This window comes from Mercenaria mercenaria, chromosome 2, assembly GCF_021730395.1.
Source record: "Mercenaria mercenaria strain notata chromosome 2, MADL_Memer_1, whole genome shotgun sequence".
In the NCBI taxonomy this organism is placed as follows: domain Eukaryota; kingdom Metazoa; phylum Mollusca; class Bivalvia; order Venerida; family Veneridae; genus Mercenaria; species Mercenaria mercenaria.
In genome coordinates this window covers 26,947,314-26,963,266 of record NC_069362.1, presented here as the reverse complement: position 1 = coordinate 26,963,266, position 15,953 = coordinate 26,947,314, and the positions used below count along the sequence as shown (strand labels likewise).

The window sequence follows — 15,953 nt, the reverse complement described above, 5'->3', positions numbered from 1 at the left end:
TCTGAACTGTTTCCTTTGCTGTTAGCAAATTTTAAGTGAACACCCCTTTGAAAAATAAATTGTACTGCCCAAATTGAATGACAGACCAGTCCGTTTTAGAAATTTAGCAGAGTAAAGGTTAAACTTCTTATCATTTAACTTCTGGACAACATTAGCTGCCCGAGACTGACTATAAGGTTTGCCCTTGGCCTCATGAACTGCCTGACAGCTTTGGTGAGATCTAGATTTTTCAAGCAGTTTAATGTAGGACTTTGTTCCTTGTACAAAATATGACTGGCATTTCATACAGTTCTTGGTACTGTATAACCAATCCTTTGCCCACTCAAACATATACAACCACAAAATTTTAATGTTGATTCTTATAATAATCATTACAGTACATTTTTGTTTTCATAAACAGACACTTTTTAGGCTTATTACCCATGTCAAGGAAATTGCCACACTGCTGATATTCATAGATTTTACTGGGTGCAGTCATTTTGGTTGTGGGCTGATATAATGATTATTGTTTATATCAATCAATTTGAAGGCATGTTAAGACTGTGGATGTTATAGTTAAATGTATTTGTATAGATGACCCTATTCTTTGTCTCTAGTTAATTGGCAACTAAGTAACCGGAGATGGTTTGTCAGAAAATATGGCCACCACTGGCAGTAAAGGACCATTAATTTTGCTACTCACAATTAATACATCTGGTTGTATTCTGAGTGCTTTTACTGACAAGAAGGCCTAAATGACCCTGGGTCGCTCACCTGAATACACACCTTAACAGTGTAAAAATGTTTTACCTAATGATTTCATGCAGACAATTATTCTGACAAATTTTCATAAAGAATGGACCAAAAAACATAGCCTCTTGAGTGAAAACAAGCATTTTCTCTGATTTGACCTAGTGACCTAGTTTTTTATCCTACATAACCCAGATTTGAACATGTCTAAAATTTCATAAAAACAAACATTCTGACAAAGTTTCAGGAAGACTGGAGCAAAAAAGTGCTTCTTAGAGAGTATACAAGCTTTTCCTTGGATTTGACCTAGTAACCTAGTTTCTGACCCTACATCACCCAGATTTGAAATCATCTAAGACCTAGCTTTCGACCCAATTTGACCCAGATTCAATCCTGACCAAGAAATCATCAAGACAAATATCCTGGCAAAGTTTCATTAAGACTGAGTCACAACTGCGACCTCTAGAGTATTAACAAGCTTTTCCTTTTGTATGACCTAGTGACCTAGTTTCTGACTCAAATTGACCCAGTTCCAAAGTTAACCTAGAAGTCATCAAGACAAACATTCTGACCAATTCTCTTGAGTTTCAAAGTTATATTGTGGTCTCTAGAGTGTTAAAAAGATTTCCCTTTCATCTGGCCTAGTGACCTAGTTTTTGACCCAATATGACCCAGTTTCAAAGTTGACCTACTGATCATTAAGACAGACATTCTGACCAAGCTTCAGAAAGACTGAGTCCAAAATTTCCTGAAAACAAACATTCTGATGACAAAGTTTCGAGTAGATTGGAGCAAAACCATGGCCTCTCAGTGTATACAAGCTTTTCCTTTGATTTGACCTAGTAACCCAGTTTCTGACCCTACGTCACCCAGATCTGAAATCATCCAATTCTCATGAGTTTCAAAGTTAAATTGTGGTCTCTAGAATGTTAACAAGATTCCTCTTTGATCTGGCCTAGTGACCTGGTTTTTGACCCAACACTACCCAGTTTCAAACATGACCTACAGATCATCGAGACAAACATTCTGACAAACTTCACGAAGACTGAGTCACAAGTGTGGCCTCTACAGCGTTTATAAGCCTTTTCTTTGATTTGATTGGGTGACCTAGTTTTTAACCAAACATGATCCAGATTCTAACTTGACCTTGAAGTTATCAAGACAAACACTCTTACTAAGCTTTATAAATATTGAATTACAACTGTGGCCTCTAGAGTGTTATCAAGCTTTTCCTCTGATCTGGCCTAGTGACCTAGTTTTGAACCGACATGACCGAGGTTTCAAAACTGACCTACAGATCATCAAGACAAAGATTCTGATGAAGTTTCATAAAGATTGATTCACAACTATGGCCTCTAGAGTATTCACAAGCTATTCCTTTGATTTAAATGGGTGACCTAGTTTCTGACCCCACCTAACCCAGATTCAAACTAATCTAGAAATCATACAAACATTCTAACGAAGCTTCATAAAGACTGAGTCACAACTGTAGCCTCTAGAGTGTTCACACTTTTCCTATGATCTGGTCTACTGACCTAGAATTTGAACAAACATGACTCAGTTTCAAACTTGACCTAGAAATTATCAAGACAAACATTCTGACCAAGTTTCATTAAGATTGGGTCACATCTGTGGCTTCTAGAGTGTTCACAAGACAAATGTTTAAGGACTATGCACGATATTTGTCCACAGACGCCAGACAATAAATGGTCACAATACCTTACCTTGAGCACTTCATGCTCAGGTGAGCTAATAATAGAAACAGAATTAATCTCACTACAAACTTACTTATAGTACAATCAGCCACTGAAGTAGATCCAGTGGATTCAGTTGTTGAGTCCGCTGAGCAAGCCTGACATAAGTAACTCTCAGTTTTATCTCTGTACTTTCCAACATCACATACCTTACACCTACCATCAGCCCCAATTTCATAACCACTGTCACATGGTTCTGAAATACATTGAACATCAACAATTACATAACATTAGCCAATAACAACATGTAAACCTATTGGTTTTATCTCTGAATGCACCCAAAACTAACTGTACATGTCCTGCTGACAACTGTATTTCAAAGCATGTATTTCCTCAAATGTTTAAGTTTCACTTCAATGCCATTTATTTTAAACAAGAGCCCATAGAACATGAAATGCCCCCCTTGATGCATTCAGTAACTGCACAAGGAACAGAAATTATTTGCTCACTGTAAACGGAAGTTCTACTGTTCTGGTTCAATGTGACCTTGACCTTTCAAAATCAACAAGGGTCATCTGCTGGTCATGATCAACCTCCCTATTAAGTTTCGTGATCCTAGACCCAAGTGTTCGTAAGTTATCACCCGGAAAGCGTTTAACTGTTCCCGGTCAATGTGGCCTTGACCTTTGGCCTTCTGGGGTCATTTACAAGTCATGACCAATATCCCTATCAAGTTTCGTGATCCTAGGCACAAACATTCTCAAGCAATTGTCTGGAAACAGTTTCACTGTTCTGGGTCACTGTAACCTTCACCTTTGCCCTACTGACCTCAAAATCAATAGTAATCATTTGCTGGTCATGATTAACCTCTCTATCAACTTTCATGATCCTTGACCCAAACGTTCTTGAGTTATTGTCCGGAAACCAATTAACTGTTCCTTGCCAATATGACTTTCACCTTTGATCTAATGACCTCAAAATCAGTAGGGGCCATCAGCTGCTCATTAACAACCTCCCTATCAATTTTCCTGATCCTATGCCCAAGCGTTTTCAAGTTATCGTCCAGAAACTGTTTCACTGTTCCTGGTCACTGTGACCTTGACCTTTGGCCTACTAATTTCAAAATCAATATATGTCATCTGCTAGTGATGACCAACCTCCCTATTAACTTTCATGAGCCTAGGCTTAAGCATTCTGGAGTTATCACCAAGAAACTGTTTAACTGTTCGGGGTCACTTTCTCCTACCAACCTCAAAATCAATAGGGGTCAACTGCTGGTCATGACCAACCTCCCTATCAACTTTCATGATCCTAGGCTCAAGCGTTCTTGAGATATCATCTGGAAACTGTTTTAACTATTCCAGGTCACTGTGACCATGACCTTCGACCTAATGACCCCAAAATCAATAGGGGTCATCTGCTGGTGATGACCAACCTCCCTATCAACTTTCATGAACCTAAGCCAAAGCATTCTTGAGTTATCATTCGGAAATGGATTGGTCTACATACTGACCGACCGACTGACCGACATCTGCAAAACAATATACCCCTCCACCTTTGAAGGGGGCATAACAACCGCTGTCACAGGAAACAACACGCTCGAGAGATAAAGATAAAGTGTATCAAAACGCTAAGTAAGTATAATGAAAAAGGAGCATAATTCATAAAACTAGAGATGCTTTTGAGAAAAGTGCATGTCTCCCACAACTGCCCCTATGAACAAGAGCTGTCTCCATAGGATGACACATGCCCCTGATGGCACTTTAAATGAATAGTTATGGCCGATGTTCGAGTTTAGGACCTTTGACCTACGGAGCTAGGTCTTGGGCGCGACACGTCGTCTTACTGTGTCACACATATATGCATAGTTATTTTAAAATCCATGCATGAATGACAAAGATATAGACCAGACACGCCCATCAATGCACTATCATGAAAAAAGACCTTTAACATCTAAGTGTGACCTTGACCTTTGAGCTACGGACCTGGGTCTTGCGCAAGACACGTCGTCTTACTGTGGTACACATTCATGCCAAGTTATTTGAAAATCCATCCATCGATGACAAAGATATGGACCGGACACGCCCATCAATGCACTATCATTTAATGTCTAAGTGTGACCTTGACCTTTGAGATACGGACCTGGGTCTTGCGCGCGACACGTCGTCTTACTGTGGTACACATTCATGCCAAGTTATTTGAAAATCCATCCATCGATGACAAAGATATGGACCGGACACGCCCATCAATGCAATAACCTTTAATGTCTAAGTGTGACCTTGACCTTTGAGCTACGGACCTGGGTCTTGCGAGCGACACGTCGTCTTACTGTGGTACACATTCATGCCAAGTTATTTGAAAATCCATCCATCGATGACAAAGATATGGACCGGACACGAAAAATGCAGACAGACCGACAGACCGACAGACAGACGGTTCAAAAACTATATGCCTCCCTTCGGGGGCATAAAAATGTCTAGTTTCTCTAGATGGTTTAGCAAGTGGACCCAATTAGATGGCTTGGACGAGTGGACCCAATCAGTAATTCAAGGGTCATAATTCAAAAGTGCCTGGGCAGATTTGGTAGTTATCGAACTTAGCCGAGGTCATGTAATACACATTTTGTTCAAGTTTGGTGAAATTCGTATGAGAAATGTTCCACTTAAGAGTGCGGACAAGCTTTGTGACAGACACACAGACCGGAGTAAATCAATATGTCTCCCACACCACTGTAAGGTGGGAGACATAATAATGGTGCTAGAGTTATGCACCTCGTGTCATATGATGTGGGTGATTTGGTGGAACAATTATTTTAAGTTTGAATCAAATCCATTTAGAAATAACTGAGAAAGTGGAAGTGCATCAAAACTTTAATCTGAAATGCTAAGTAAAAGAAGGGGATAATTCATGAAAAATTGGTGCAAGAGTTATGGACCTTGTGTTTTATGATGTGGGTGATGATGTGGAAGAACTACTTCAAGTTTAAAACAAAGGCATTTCCTAATAACTGAGATATAGGGAAAAAGCATCAAAATTAACTTTAAATTCAAAGTAAAAAGGGAGCATAATTCATGAAAACATTGTTGTCAGAGTTATGCACCTTGTGTCACATGATGTGGGTGATAGGGTGGAACATCTATTTTAAGTCTGAATCAAATTCATTTAGTAATAACTGAGATATAGTAAAAATGCATCAAAATTAACCTTAAATTCTAAGTAAAAGGGGCATCACTCATGAAATATTTGTGTCAGAGTTATGCACCTTGTGTCACATGATGTGGGAGACAAGGTGGAATATCCATTTTAAGTTTGAATTAAATCTATTCAGTAATAACTGAGATATAGCGAAGATGCATCAAAATCAACCTTAAATTCTAAGAAAATAGGGGCATAACTCAAGAAAAATTGGTGTCAGATTTATGCACCTCGTGTCATATTTTGTCGGTGATAAGGTGGAACACCTGTTTTAAGTTTGAATCAAATCCATGTAGTAATAACTGAGATACAGATTTCAGCATGGGACGGGACGCGACAAAACTTACTCCTATTTAGCACTCCCCCTCCCCCCTACATGTTTTGTGGAGGTATAAAAAAGAGAAAGTGTAAACAAGGGCACCACCTTGCAGGTGCAGACTTCAGATTTTTTTGTCTCTGTATGATAGAAATATTGTCATACCCATGAATTTCCAAGTCCAAAAGAGGCCACAATAATTCTTGCAAAAAGCAATGTAGAGTATGATACTTTCTGTTCAGAGTCAGCTTTTAATGGCAAATAACTGCTCTCCAAGCTTTAAAGAAATAGCTAAAAACTGACCATTAAGAAGAAATGTTGACCCAAACATAAACTTAACCAAGAAATCTGATATTTTCTAAATCCAAAAGGGGCTATAATTCTTGCAAAAAGCAGGACAGAAGTATGTTTCTTGCTATACAGAGACAACTCTTGATGGTTAATAAGGGTTGCATGTATTAAAGCAATAGCATTGATAGCTAAGGAGAAAAGCTGACCTAAACACAAAACTTAACCAAGAAATCTGACTTTTAAGTGCAAAAGGGGCCGTAATTCTTGCAAAAGGGAGGATGGAGTTATGTTTCTTGCTGTACAGAGTCAGCTATTGATGTTGAACAAGTGTGTTGCAAGTTTCAAAGCAATAGCTTTCAAATTGATAGTTTAGGAGAAAAGTTGACCTTAACATAAAACTTAACCTAGAAATCTGATATTCTAAATCCAAAAGGGGTCATAATTCTTGCAAAAAGCAGGATGGAGTTATGTTTCTTGCTGTACAGGGTCAGCTATTGATGTTGAACAAGTGTGTTGCAAGTTTCAAAGCAATAGCTTTCAAATTGATAGTTTAGGAGAAAAGTTGACCTTAACATAAAACTTAACCTAGAAATCTGATATTCTAAATCCAAAAGGGGTCATAATTCTTGCAAAAAGCAGGATGGAGTTATGTTTCTTGCTGTACAGAGTCAGCTATTGATGTTGAACAAGTGTTGCAAGTTTCAAAGCAATAGCTTTCAAATTGATAGTTTAGGAAAAAAGTTGACCTTAACATAAAACTTAACCTAGAAATCTGATATTCTAAGTCCAAAAGGGGTCATAATTCTTGCAAAAAGCAGGATGGAGTTATGTTTCTTGCTGTACAGAGTCAGCTATTGATGTTGAACAAGTGTGTTGCAAGTTTCAAAGCAATAGCTTTCAAATTGATAGTTTAGGAGAAAAGTTGACCTTAACATAAAACTTAACCTAGAAATCTGATATTCTAAGTCCAAAAGGGGTCATAATTCTTGCAAAAAGCAGGATGGGGTTATGTTTCTTGCTGTACAAAGTCAGCTATTGATGCTGAACAAGTGTTGCAAGTTTTAAAGCAATAGCTTTGATCCTTTAAGAGAAAAGCTGACCTAAATATAAAACCTAACCAGGCTACGCCAATGCTGACACTGCGATTATCAATTTTTTTTCCAAAAATCAGATGAGCTAGAAAACTTTAACCTATGCAGAAAGACACAGACGACGTGGTAAGTAGGATAGCTCTCCATATACTTATAGTCAAGCTAAAAATGCCTAATTTGATCTACTAAAATCAAATACCATAATCATGGTCTGGTTGAGTGAAATTCAGAACTGAACACCTCGTGTACAACTTCACATACTCTATAACAATCCTCTAATGTTTTATGAATCCAGTCAAGTTCTTTAAGACAGATCACAATACAAGTTTGTCTGACCTTTTATGCATACTGTTTACTTATTCTGGGACCATAATTCTTTCCTGACCAAAACAAACCCCAAACAAAACACCTTGTGAATAGCTTCACATGCTGAGTAGTACTTCTGTAATGTTTCATGACCCTAGGTCAAATAAGTTTTAAGATATGTGTGACACATTTATAATCATGGACCATAACAATGGTCTGGCTGAATGAAGTCTCAAACAAAAACCCAGGTGCACAACTTCAAATGCTGAATAATATTCTCTAATGTTTCAGACTCACAGGTCTAATACTTCTTGAGATACATGTGACACAAACTTTTAAGCCCTTGTTTGCACATTTTTTATTTAGTCAAGGGCTATAACTCAGATTTGGCAAAGTGATATCCCAATTAAAACACCAAGTACAAAACTTCACACGCTGAATGACAATCCTGTGAGGTTTCATGACTCTGGGTCAAATATTTTTAAGAGGTATGCACAAAACAGACAGATGGATGGAGAGAGGGACATATGGACAAGTGAAATCTACGTGCCTGACCTCACCATTAAAAGAAATATGGGCTAGGGCCAAAAATCTAGAGGGTAACAATTATGTTTACAGTACATGTCTATAAACTGCTGTTATTTTCATCATGAAAGGAGGAAGTGTTGTAACAGAAGTCTCAGTCTCTTAAACTGAACAGTTTCTGAATCCTTGAACAAATTAGAATGCCACCTTCTGATAACACTGAACTTTTTCACTGATCTGAGACTTTGGAAAATTAACACTTGCAAGCATTTCCTATTTCTAAATTTTTATGCATGTTATGCAACACTGTAACAATTGAAAATGAGTAAAAAGAAAATAGTATTATTCATATCGAAAGCAAAATGCTCATCTGAAAATTTTGGCATATAATTTGCTTACTTGAAGTCCATAAAGTACAGGTTTCCCAAAAGTTTCCGGACCGAAATCGCTATTTTTTTGCCAGTAACTTTCAAACAAAACATAGTAGAAACATAAAATTTTCACAGAAAAAAGCTAGGTTCTTCATTAACACCATGCAGAATTTGTATTACACTTGTGTTCATAACACAAATGTAGATGAGGCCTCAAAAGGGGCAATTAATTCCATCAATATCTCAGTAAGTCCAAGTAGTTTTCTGGACCTTTCATTGTAACAGTTGTAACCTTTCTGTAAAAGCAAACATTTCCAGTTTCGTTATATATATTCAAAATTAGAACGTAATTCTAAGACGATTTGAAAAGTATATATCAACAAGAGCTGTCAGATGACAGCGCGCTCGACTATTCGAAGAATTGATTGAAGAATGGGGTCAAAATATTTCCACAGATTTTCAGACAAAAGAAAAAAATGGATTAAACAAAAAATGTTCCTGTATTCGTGGATTTCGATTAGTCTTGCACTGTGTGACCATGATGGCAAATATGTTAAGCTATATGTTAGGCAAAAAATGGACGTGTTTAAAAAATTTAACTAATTTCCAAGTCCAAAAAGGGTCATAATTCAGTCAAAATAGTTGAAAGAGTTATGTACACTTGCCTACAGATGCAAATCATGTTGATATACTAGTGTTAAAAGTTTCAAAGCCACAGTTCAAATAGTTTTGACAAAAAATTCAAAGTCCAAAAAGGGCCATAATTCAGCCAAAATAGTTGTCAGGGTTATGTACTCTTGCATACAGATGGAAATCATAATGATAAACAAGTGTTTAAAGTTTAAAAGCCATATGTCAAATAGTCTTGACAAAACACGGACATATACAAAAACAGAACCTATTTCCAAGTTCAAAAAGGGCCATAATTCAGCCAAAAAAGAAGACAGAGTTATGTACTCTTGCCTATTGATAGAGACTATAATACTAAACAAGATATAAAAGTTTCAAAGCCATATGTCACACACTTTACACAAAATATAAACTGGTACGAAAAACTTAACCAAGATTTCTAAGTCAGAAGGGGCCATAAGTCAGCCAAAATGCTTGATGGAGTTTTGACTCTTGCCTGCAACTGGACATGGTGATGGTAAACAAGTGTTGAAAGTTTCAAAGCTTTATCTCAAAAGACTTTGTCAAAATATGAACTGGTAAGAAAAACTTAAGCAAGATTTCTAAGTCAAAAAGGGGCCATAATTCAGTCGAAATGCTTGACAGAGTTATTGTGATGGTAAACTAGTGTTGAAAGTTTCAAAGCTTTATCTCAAAAGACTTTGTCAAAATGTGGACTGGTACGAAAAACTTAACCAGGGTGTGAAGCCGACGCCGTGGTGAGTAGGATAGCTCTACTTATTCTTCGAATAGTCGAGCTAAAAATGTAACAAACGCTAGATTTATAATACGCTCATTACAGTTACGTCTAATTACGTTTGAATGACGTTTGCAACGTCACGCTAAAAATGACGGGACGTATTGAGCGGACTGGTAATATTACAAAAAAGAAATTAAGAATTTTTAATACAACTTTTTTATAAAAAGAACACGACTGTTCTCAAAACTGGTAGTCTAACGCCCTGACCACTCGGGCACTGCTGCTAAACATTTGATTGATAGAAGGTATCGTAGGTAAATCCCTATTTATTTTTGTTCCTTCTTTTAATTGATGATTTAATGCCATTGTATAGTTAATAGGTCGATTTTTTCTGACTTTCATTGTTTTATTTTATTACTATCGGAATGTTTTTACAATATCGTCTTTAAATGGGAACATCAATTGACTGATGTCTACCTTCAAGGGGCCTAAATTTCTGCGCATGGGCACTGTAACTGGAATTTCCTTGCAGTAGACAATCTCTCGTGTAAACATTATATCAAAGTAAGTTAAAACAACCGGGATATTCAAATAATAAATAAGACCGCTAATACTAGATTTCCGCTGCTAGGTAAAGGCAAACAAGATAAAAATTCTGACCAATTTTCATGAAGATCCATTGAAAAATATGGTCTCTAAGAGAGGTCACAAGGTTTTTCTATTATTTGACCTATTGACCTAGTTTTCAAAGGTACGTGACCCTGTTTTGAACTTTACCTAGATATCATCAAGGTGAACATTCTCACTAATTTTCATGAAGATCTCATGAAAAATATGGCCTCTAGAGAGGTCACAAGGTTTTTCTATTTTTATACCTACCGGCCTAGTTTTTGACCGCACGTGACCCAGTTTCGAAACTGACCTAGATATCATCGAGGTGAACATTCAGATCAATTTTCATGAAGATCCATTGAAAAATATGGCCTCTAGAGAGGTCAAAAGATTTTAATAATTTTAGACCTACTGACCTAGTTTTTGACCGCAGTTGACCCAGTTTCAAACTGGACCTAGATATCATCAAGATGAACATTCAGACCAACTTTCATACAGATCCCATGAAAAGTATGGCCTCTAGAGAGGTCACAAGGTTTTTTTATTATTTGACCTACTGACCTAGTTTTTTAAGGCACGTGACCCAGTTTCGAACTTGACCTAGATATCATCAAGGTGAACATTCTGACCAATTTTTATGGAGATCCATTCACAATTATGGCTTCTAGAGAGGTCACATGGTTCTTTTATTTTTAGACCTACTGACCTAGTTTTTGACCGCACATGACCCTGTTTCAAGAAACTTACCTAGATATTATCAAGATGAACATTCAGACCAATTTTCATACAGATCCCATGAAAAATATGGCCTTAAGAGAGGTCACAAGGTTTTTCTATTATTTGACCTACTGACCTAGTTTTTGAAGGCACGTGACCCACTTTCAAACTTGATCTAGATATCATCAAGATGAACATTCAGACCAACTTTCATACAGATCCCATGAAAAATATGGCCTCTAGAGAGGTCACAAGGTTTTTCTATTATTTGACCTACTGACCTAGTTTTTGAAGGCACGTGACCCACTTTCGAATTTGATCTAGATATCATCAAGGTGAACATTCTGACCAATTTTCATGAAGATCTCATGAAATATATGGCCTCTAGAGAGGTCACAAGGTTTTTCTATTTTTATACCTACTGACCTAGTTTTTGATCGCACATGACCCAGTTTCGAACTTGACCTAGATATCATCAAAATGAACATTCAGACCAACTTTCATACAGATCCCATGAAAAATATGGCCTTTAGAGAGGTCACAAGGTTTTTCTATTATTTGACCTACTGACCTAGTTTTTGAAGGCACGTGACCCATTTTCGAACTTGACCTAGATATCATCAAGGTGAACGTTCTGACCAATTTTCATGAAGATCTAGTAAAATATATGGCCTTTAGAGAGGTCACAAGGTTTTTCTATTTTTAGACCTACTGACCTAGTTTTTGATGGCACGTGACCCATTTTCGAACTTGACCTAGATATCATCAAGGTGAACATTCTGACCAATTTTCATGAAGATTTTATGAAATATATGGCCTCTAGAGAGGTCACAAGGTTTTTCTGTTTTTAAACCTACTGACCTAGTTTTTGAAGGCACGTGACCCAGTTTCGAACTTGACCTAGATATCATCAAGGTGAACATTCTGACCAACTTTCATGAAGATCCCATGAAAAATGTGACCTCTAGAGTGGTCACAAGCAAAAGTTTACGGACGCACGCACGGACGGACGACGGACACCGCGCGATCACAAAAGCTCACCTTGTCACTTTGTGACAGGTGAGCTAAAAAGGTCTAGATGATATGATATTGTTACCTAGATGCTTTACGATGGTTTAAAGTCTATACAGCATGAAATGTAAAAGGTCCGGAAAACTACTTGGGTCCGGAAGCTACTGGGAAACCAGTAGTACTTTTTTACTTTCTCACAGGAAATAGTATTCACTTACTGTATAAATTATTTGTTTGCAAACACATTTATGTACCCAATCTTCATTCTACAAAAAAAAAAAAAATCAAAAAAGGTCGTAGTTTTAGAGAGCTAGTACAAACCATCATCAGCCTCAGTTCGCCGAAAAAAGCATCTGGCTATTTGAGAGGATGAGGGTGAATTTGCAAACGCTTGGATTGTTCTTTGAAATTTTCTTCTCCGGTATTTTTAAGTCTAAATGCTGGAGTGTTTAAATGTATCAAAATATCTTCTGCAACTAAAATCTATTTCTAAGAGCTGGAATACCAGTTAAGGGGCTCGCAATAACAAGGAAAGGACATATGAGACCATTATCATACCTTTACAAAGACTTCTATGGATATACCAAGCTGGCACTGCTTCATCGAAATTTGCCCCACGAAAAACTGTTTCAGATGAAGTGGCATATTGTTCCCAACCTGTATCCTGAGTATCTCTTGCATCAACAATTGTGATTTTCACACCTGCTTGCTTTAATGCAGCTGTCTTCGTGTTTAGTTCAGCCATATCACTTCCTACGTCTGATGGCGGTCTATTTGTTATATATACAAAATTATGTATGGTTTCAGAAGACTGTTCTTCATTCATTTGCTTCTCTGCTTCTGTCACTGCCTTTAGAAGTGTATCTATTGTTGTGTCGGCTTTCACTTCAATAACTCTTGCTTGAACATCAGAAAATCTGTAAACATTGACCATAGTATTTATCATATGAGCTGCACTATGAAACAAGAGGGCCATGATGGCCCTAGGTCGCTCACCTAAGAAACACACCATAACAGTGTAAAACATGTTTGACCTAGTGACTTCATGGAAACAAATATTCTGACCAATTTTCATTAAGACTGGACCAAAAAATTGGTCTTTTGCGATTAAACATTTTCTTAGATATGACCTAGTGACCTAGTTTTTGACCCTAGATGACCCATGTTCAAACTGGACCTAGATTTTATCAAAGGCAATCATTCTGACCAAAATTCATGAAGATCAACTGAAAAATACAGCCTCTATCACATACACAAGTTTTTTCTTTGATTTGACCAAGTGACCTTGTTTTTGACCTCAGATGACCCATATTCAAACTCGACCTAGATTTCATTTAGGCAATCATCCTGACCAAATTTCATAAAAATCAATTGAAAAGTACAGTCTCTATCGCATACACAAGATTTTTCTTTAATTTGACCTAGTGACCTTGTTTTTGACCTCTGATAACCCCTATTAAAATTCGACCTAGATTTCATCAAGGCAATTACTCTGACCAAATTTCATGAAGATCAATTGGAAAATACAGCCTCTATTGCATACACAAGGTTTTTCTTCGTTTTGACCCAGTGACCTAGTTTTTGACCCCAGATGATCCATTTTCGAACTCTGCCTAGATTTTATCAAGGTAATCATTCTGGCTAAATTTCATGAAGATCAGTTGAAAAGTACAGTCCCTAACATTTTTCCTTGATTTGACCTAGTGACCTAGTTTTTGACCCCAGATGACCCATTTTCGAACTTGGCCTAAATTTTATCAAGGTAATCATTCTGATCAAAATTCATGAAGATCAATTAAAAAATACAGGCTCTATCGCATACACAAGGTTTTTCCTTGATTTGACCTAGTGACCTAGTTTTTGACCCCGGATGACCCATTTTCGAACTCGGCCTTGATTTCATTAAGGTAATCATTCTGACCAAAATTCATGAAGATCCATTGAAAAATACAGCCCCTATCGCATACACAAGGTTTTTCCTTGATTTGACCTAGTGACCTAGTTTTTGAACCCAGATGTCCCATTTTCAAATTCGGCCTAGATTTCATCAAGGTTATCATTCTGACCAAATTTCATGAAGATCAATTGAAAATTACAGCCCCTATCGCATACACAAGGTTTTTCCTTGATTTGACCTAGTGACCTAGTTTTTGACCCCAGATGACATATTTTCAAACTCGGCCTAGATTTCATCAAGGTAATCATTCTGACCAAATTTCATGAAGATCAGTTGAAAAATACAGCCTCTATCGCATACACAAGCTAAATGTTGACAGACGATAGACAGACAGACAACAGATGATGGACATTGAGCGATCAGAAAAACTCACCTGAGCATTGCTCAGGTGAGCTTAAAAGCAACATAGTGTGTTTGCGACCAGCATGGATCAAGCCTGCACATCCAATTAGTCTGGTCAGCATTTATTCCGTTTGCTTTCAGCCTATTGCAAATAGAGACACCTTTATCGAACAGCATGGATCCTGACCAGACAGCACGGATGCGAAGGCTGATCTGGATCCATGCTGGTTGCAAAATTAATAATAAATTTTTTTTTCATAGTGCGACTCAATTATTTACATTTCATCTTAAATAAATCTGTTGTAATTCAAGTTCCAGAGAAGTTCAATGTTACATTTAGAATTACCTGTCTAAAATATTTCTGAAAAATAAGTTTTAAATATGAAATAATAGATTGTGTCCATGTGTTCTATCTGTGAATAACATACAGGCTAGAGACTGTATGTGAAATGATCGTATCACAAATCAGAACGACGGCCTATATTTATAGTCACTTATACAACTGTAGGAAAACATAAAATTTTTATTTTGATTCATGCCATGCATAAATTTCCCACTAACTGTAAAACTACATTTGAGCCATGCCATGAGAAAACCAACATAGTGGGTTTGCGACCAGCATTTATCCAGACCAGCCTGTTCATCCACCCTGTCTGGTCAGGATCCATGCTGTGCGCTTTCAAAGCCTATTGCAATTTAAGAAACTGTTAGCGAACAGCATGGATCCTGACCAGACTGCACAGATGTGCAGGGTGGTCTGGATCCATGCTAGTCGCAAACCCACTATGTTGGTTTTCTCATGGCAAGACTCATTTAATCATTTAGTTCATAGGCTGTTCCAGTTATCACAGCTAAACTGAATTTTGAGAAATACTTACCAGCTAGTTATCTATTACCTTGCAAAATATTTGTGATTAGAATTATTAATTAAAATCAAATTGCAAATTTGTTATCTGACCCAGTGTTATGATGTTAATGCCTGATAATAAGTTGAATCATATGAAAGCAAGTCTTTCATGATGCTGAAAGATTTTTAAAATTGGACAACTATTGAAGAAGTAATGGCAGTTTGAATTGTAAGAAAATGGCTGATCATGGAGGCAGTCATTTTAATGTGTTTATAATATTACACTACTGAATTCTTTGTTTAGCCAGTAACTTTTTAAATAGATTAACTTTTAATGAATCTCCCTATTGAGCTATGCGGGCGGGCTGCGGAAGAGAGGTAGAATTTCTTATGTTATAATCATTGGGGATAAATGTAATCGCCAAGTACATTTTATCGTAGAATTATAAGTGGTTTGAAATATGTTTAAACAGCAACTCGTGGGCTGAGCGCGAAACTATTGTATCTGTATATAAATAAAGAACAAGATACAATAGTTTCGCGCTCAGCCCTCGAACTGCTGTGGATCGTGAAAAAAGCA

The 15,953-nt window shown here is 37.1% G+C and overlaps 1 protein-coding gene across 1 annotated transcript in view; it reads right to left on the bottom strand.

The window, feature by feature from the left end:
* The window catches only part of LOC123562048 (uncharacterized), a 332,465-nt gene that overhangs the window by 136,243 nt on the left and 180,269 nt on the right, over positions 1 to 15,953 (bottom strand). Inside the window, exons 37-38 of the mRNA XM_053524913.1 lie at positions 12,786 to 13,144; positions 2,518 to 2,679 (exon numbers count right to left, since the gene is read on the bottom strand). Coding sequence (XP_053380888.1) covers positions 2,518 to 2,679; positions 12,786 to 13,144 — 521 coding nt within the window. The remainder of the gene's footprint in view (positions 1 to 2,517; positions 2,680 to 12,785; positions 13,145 to 15,953) is intronic.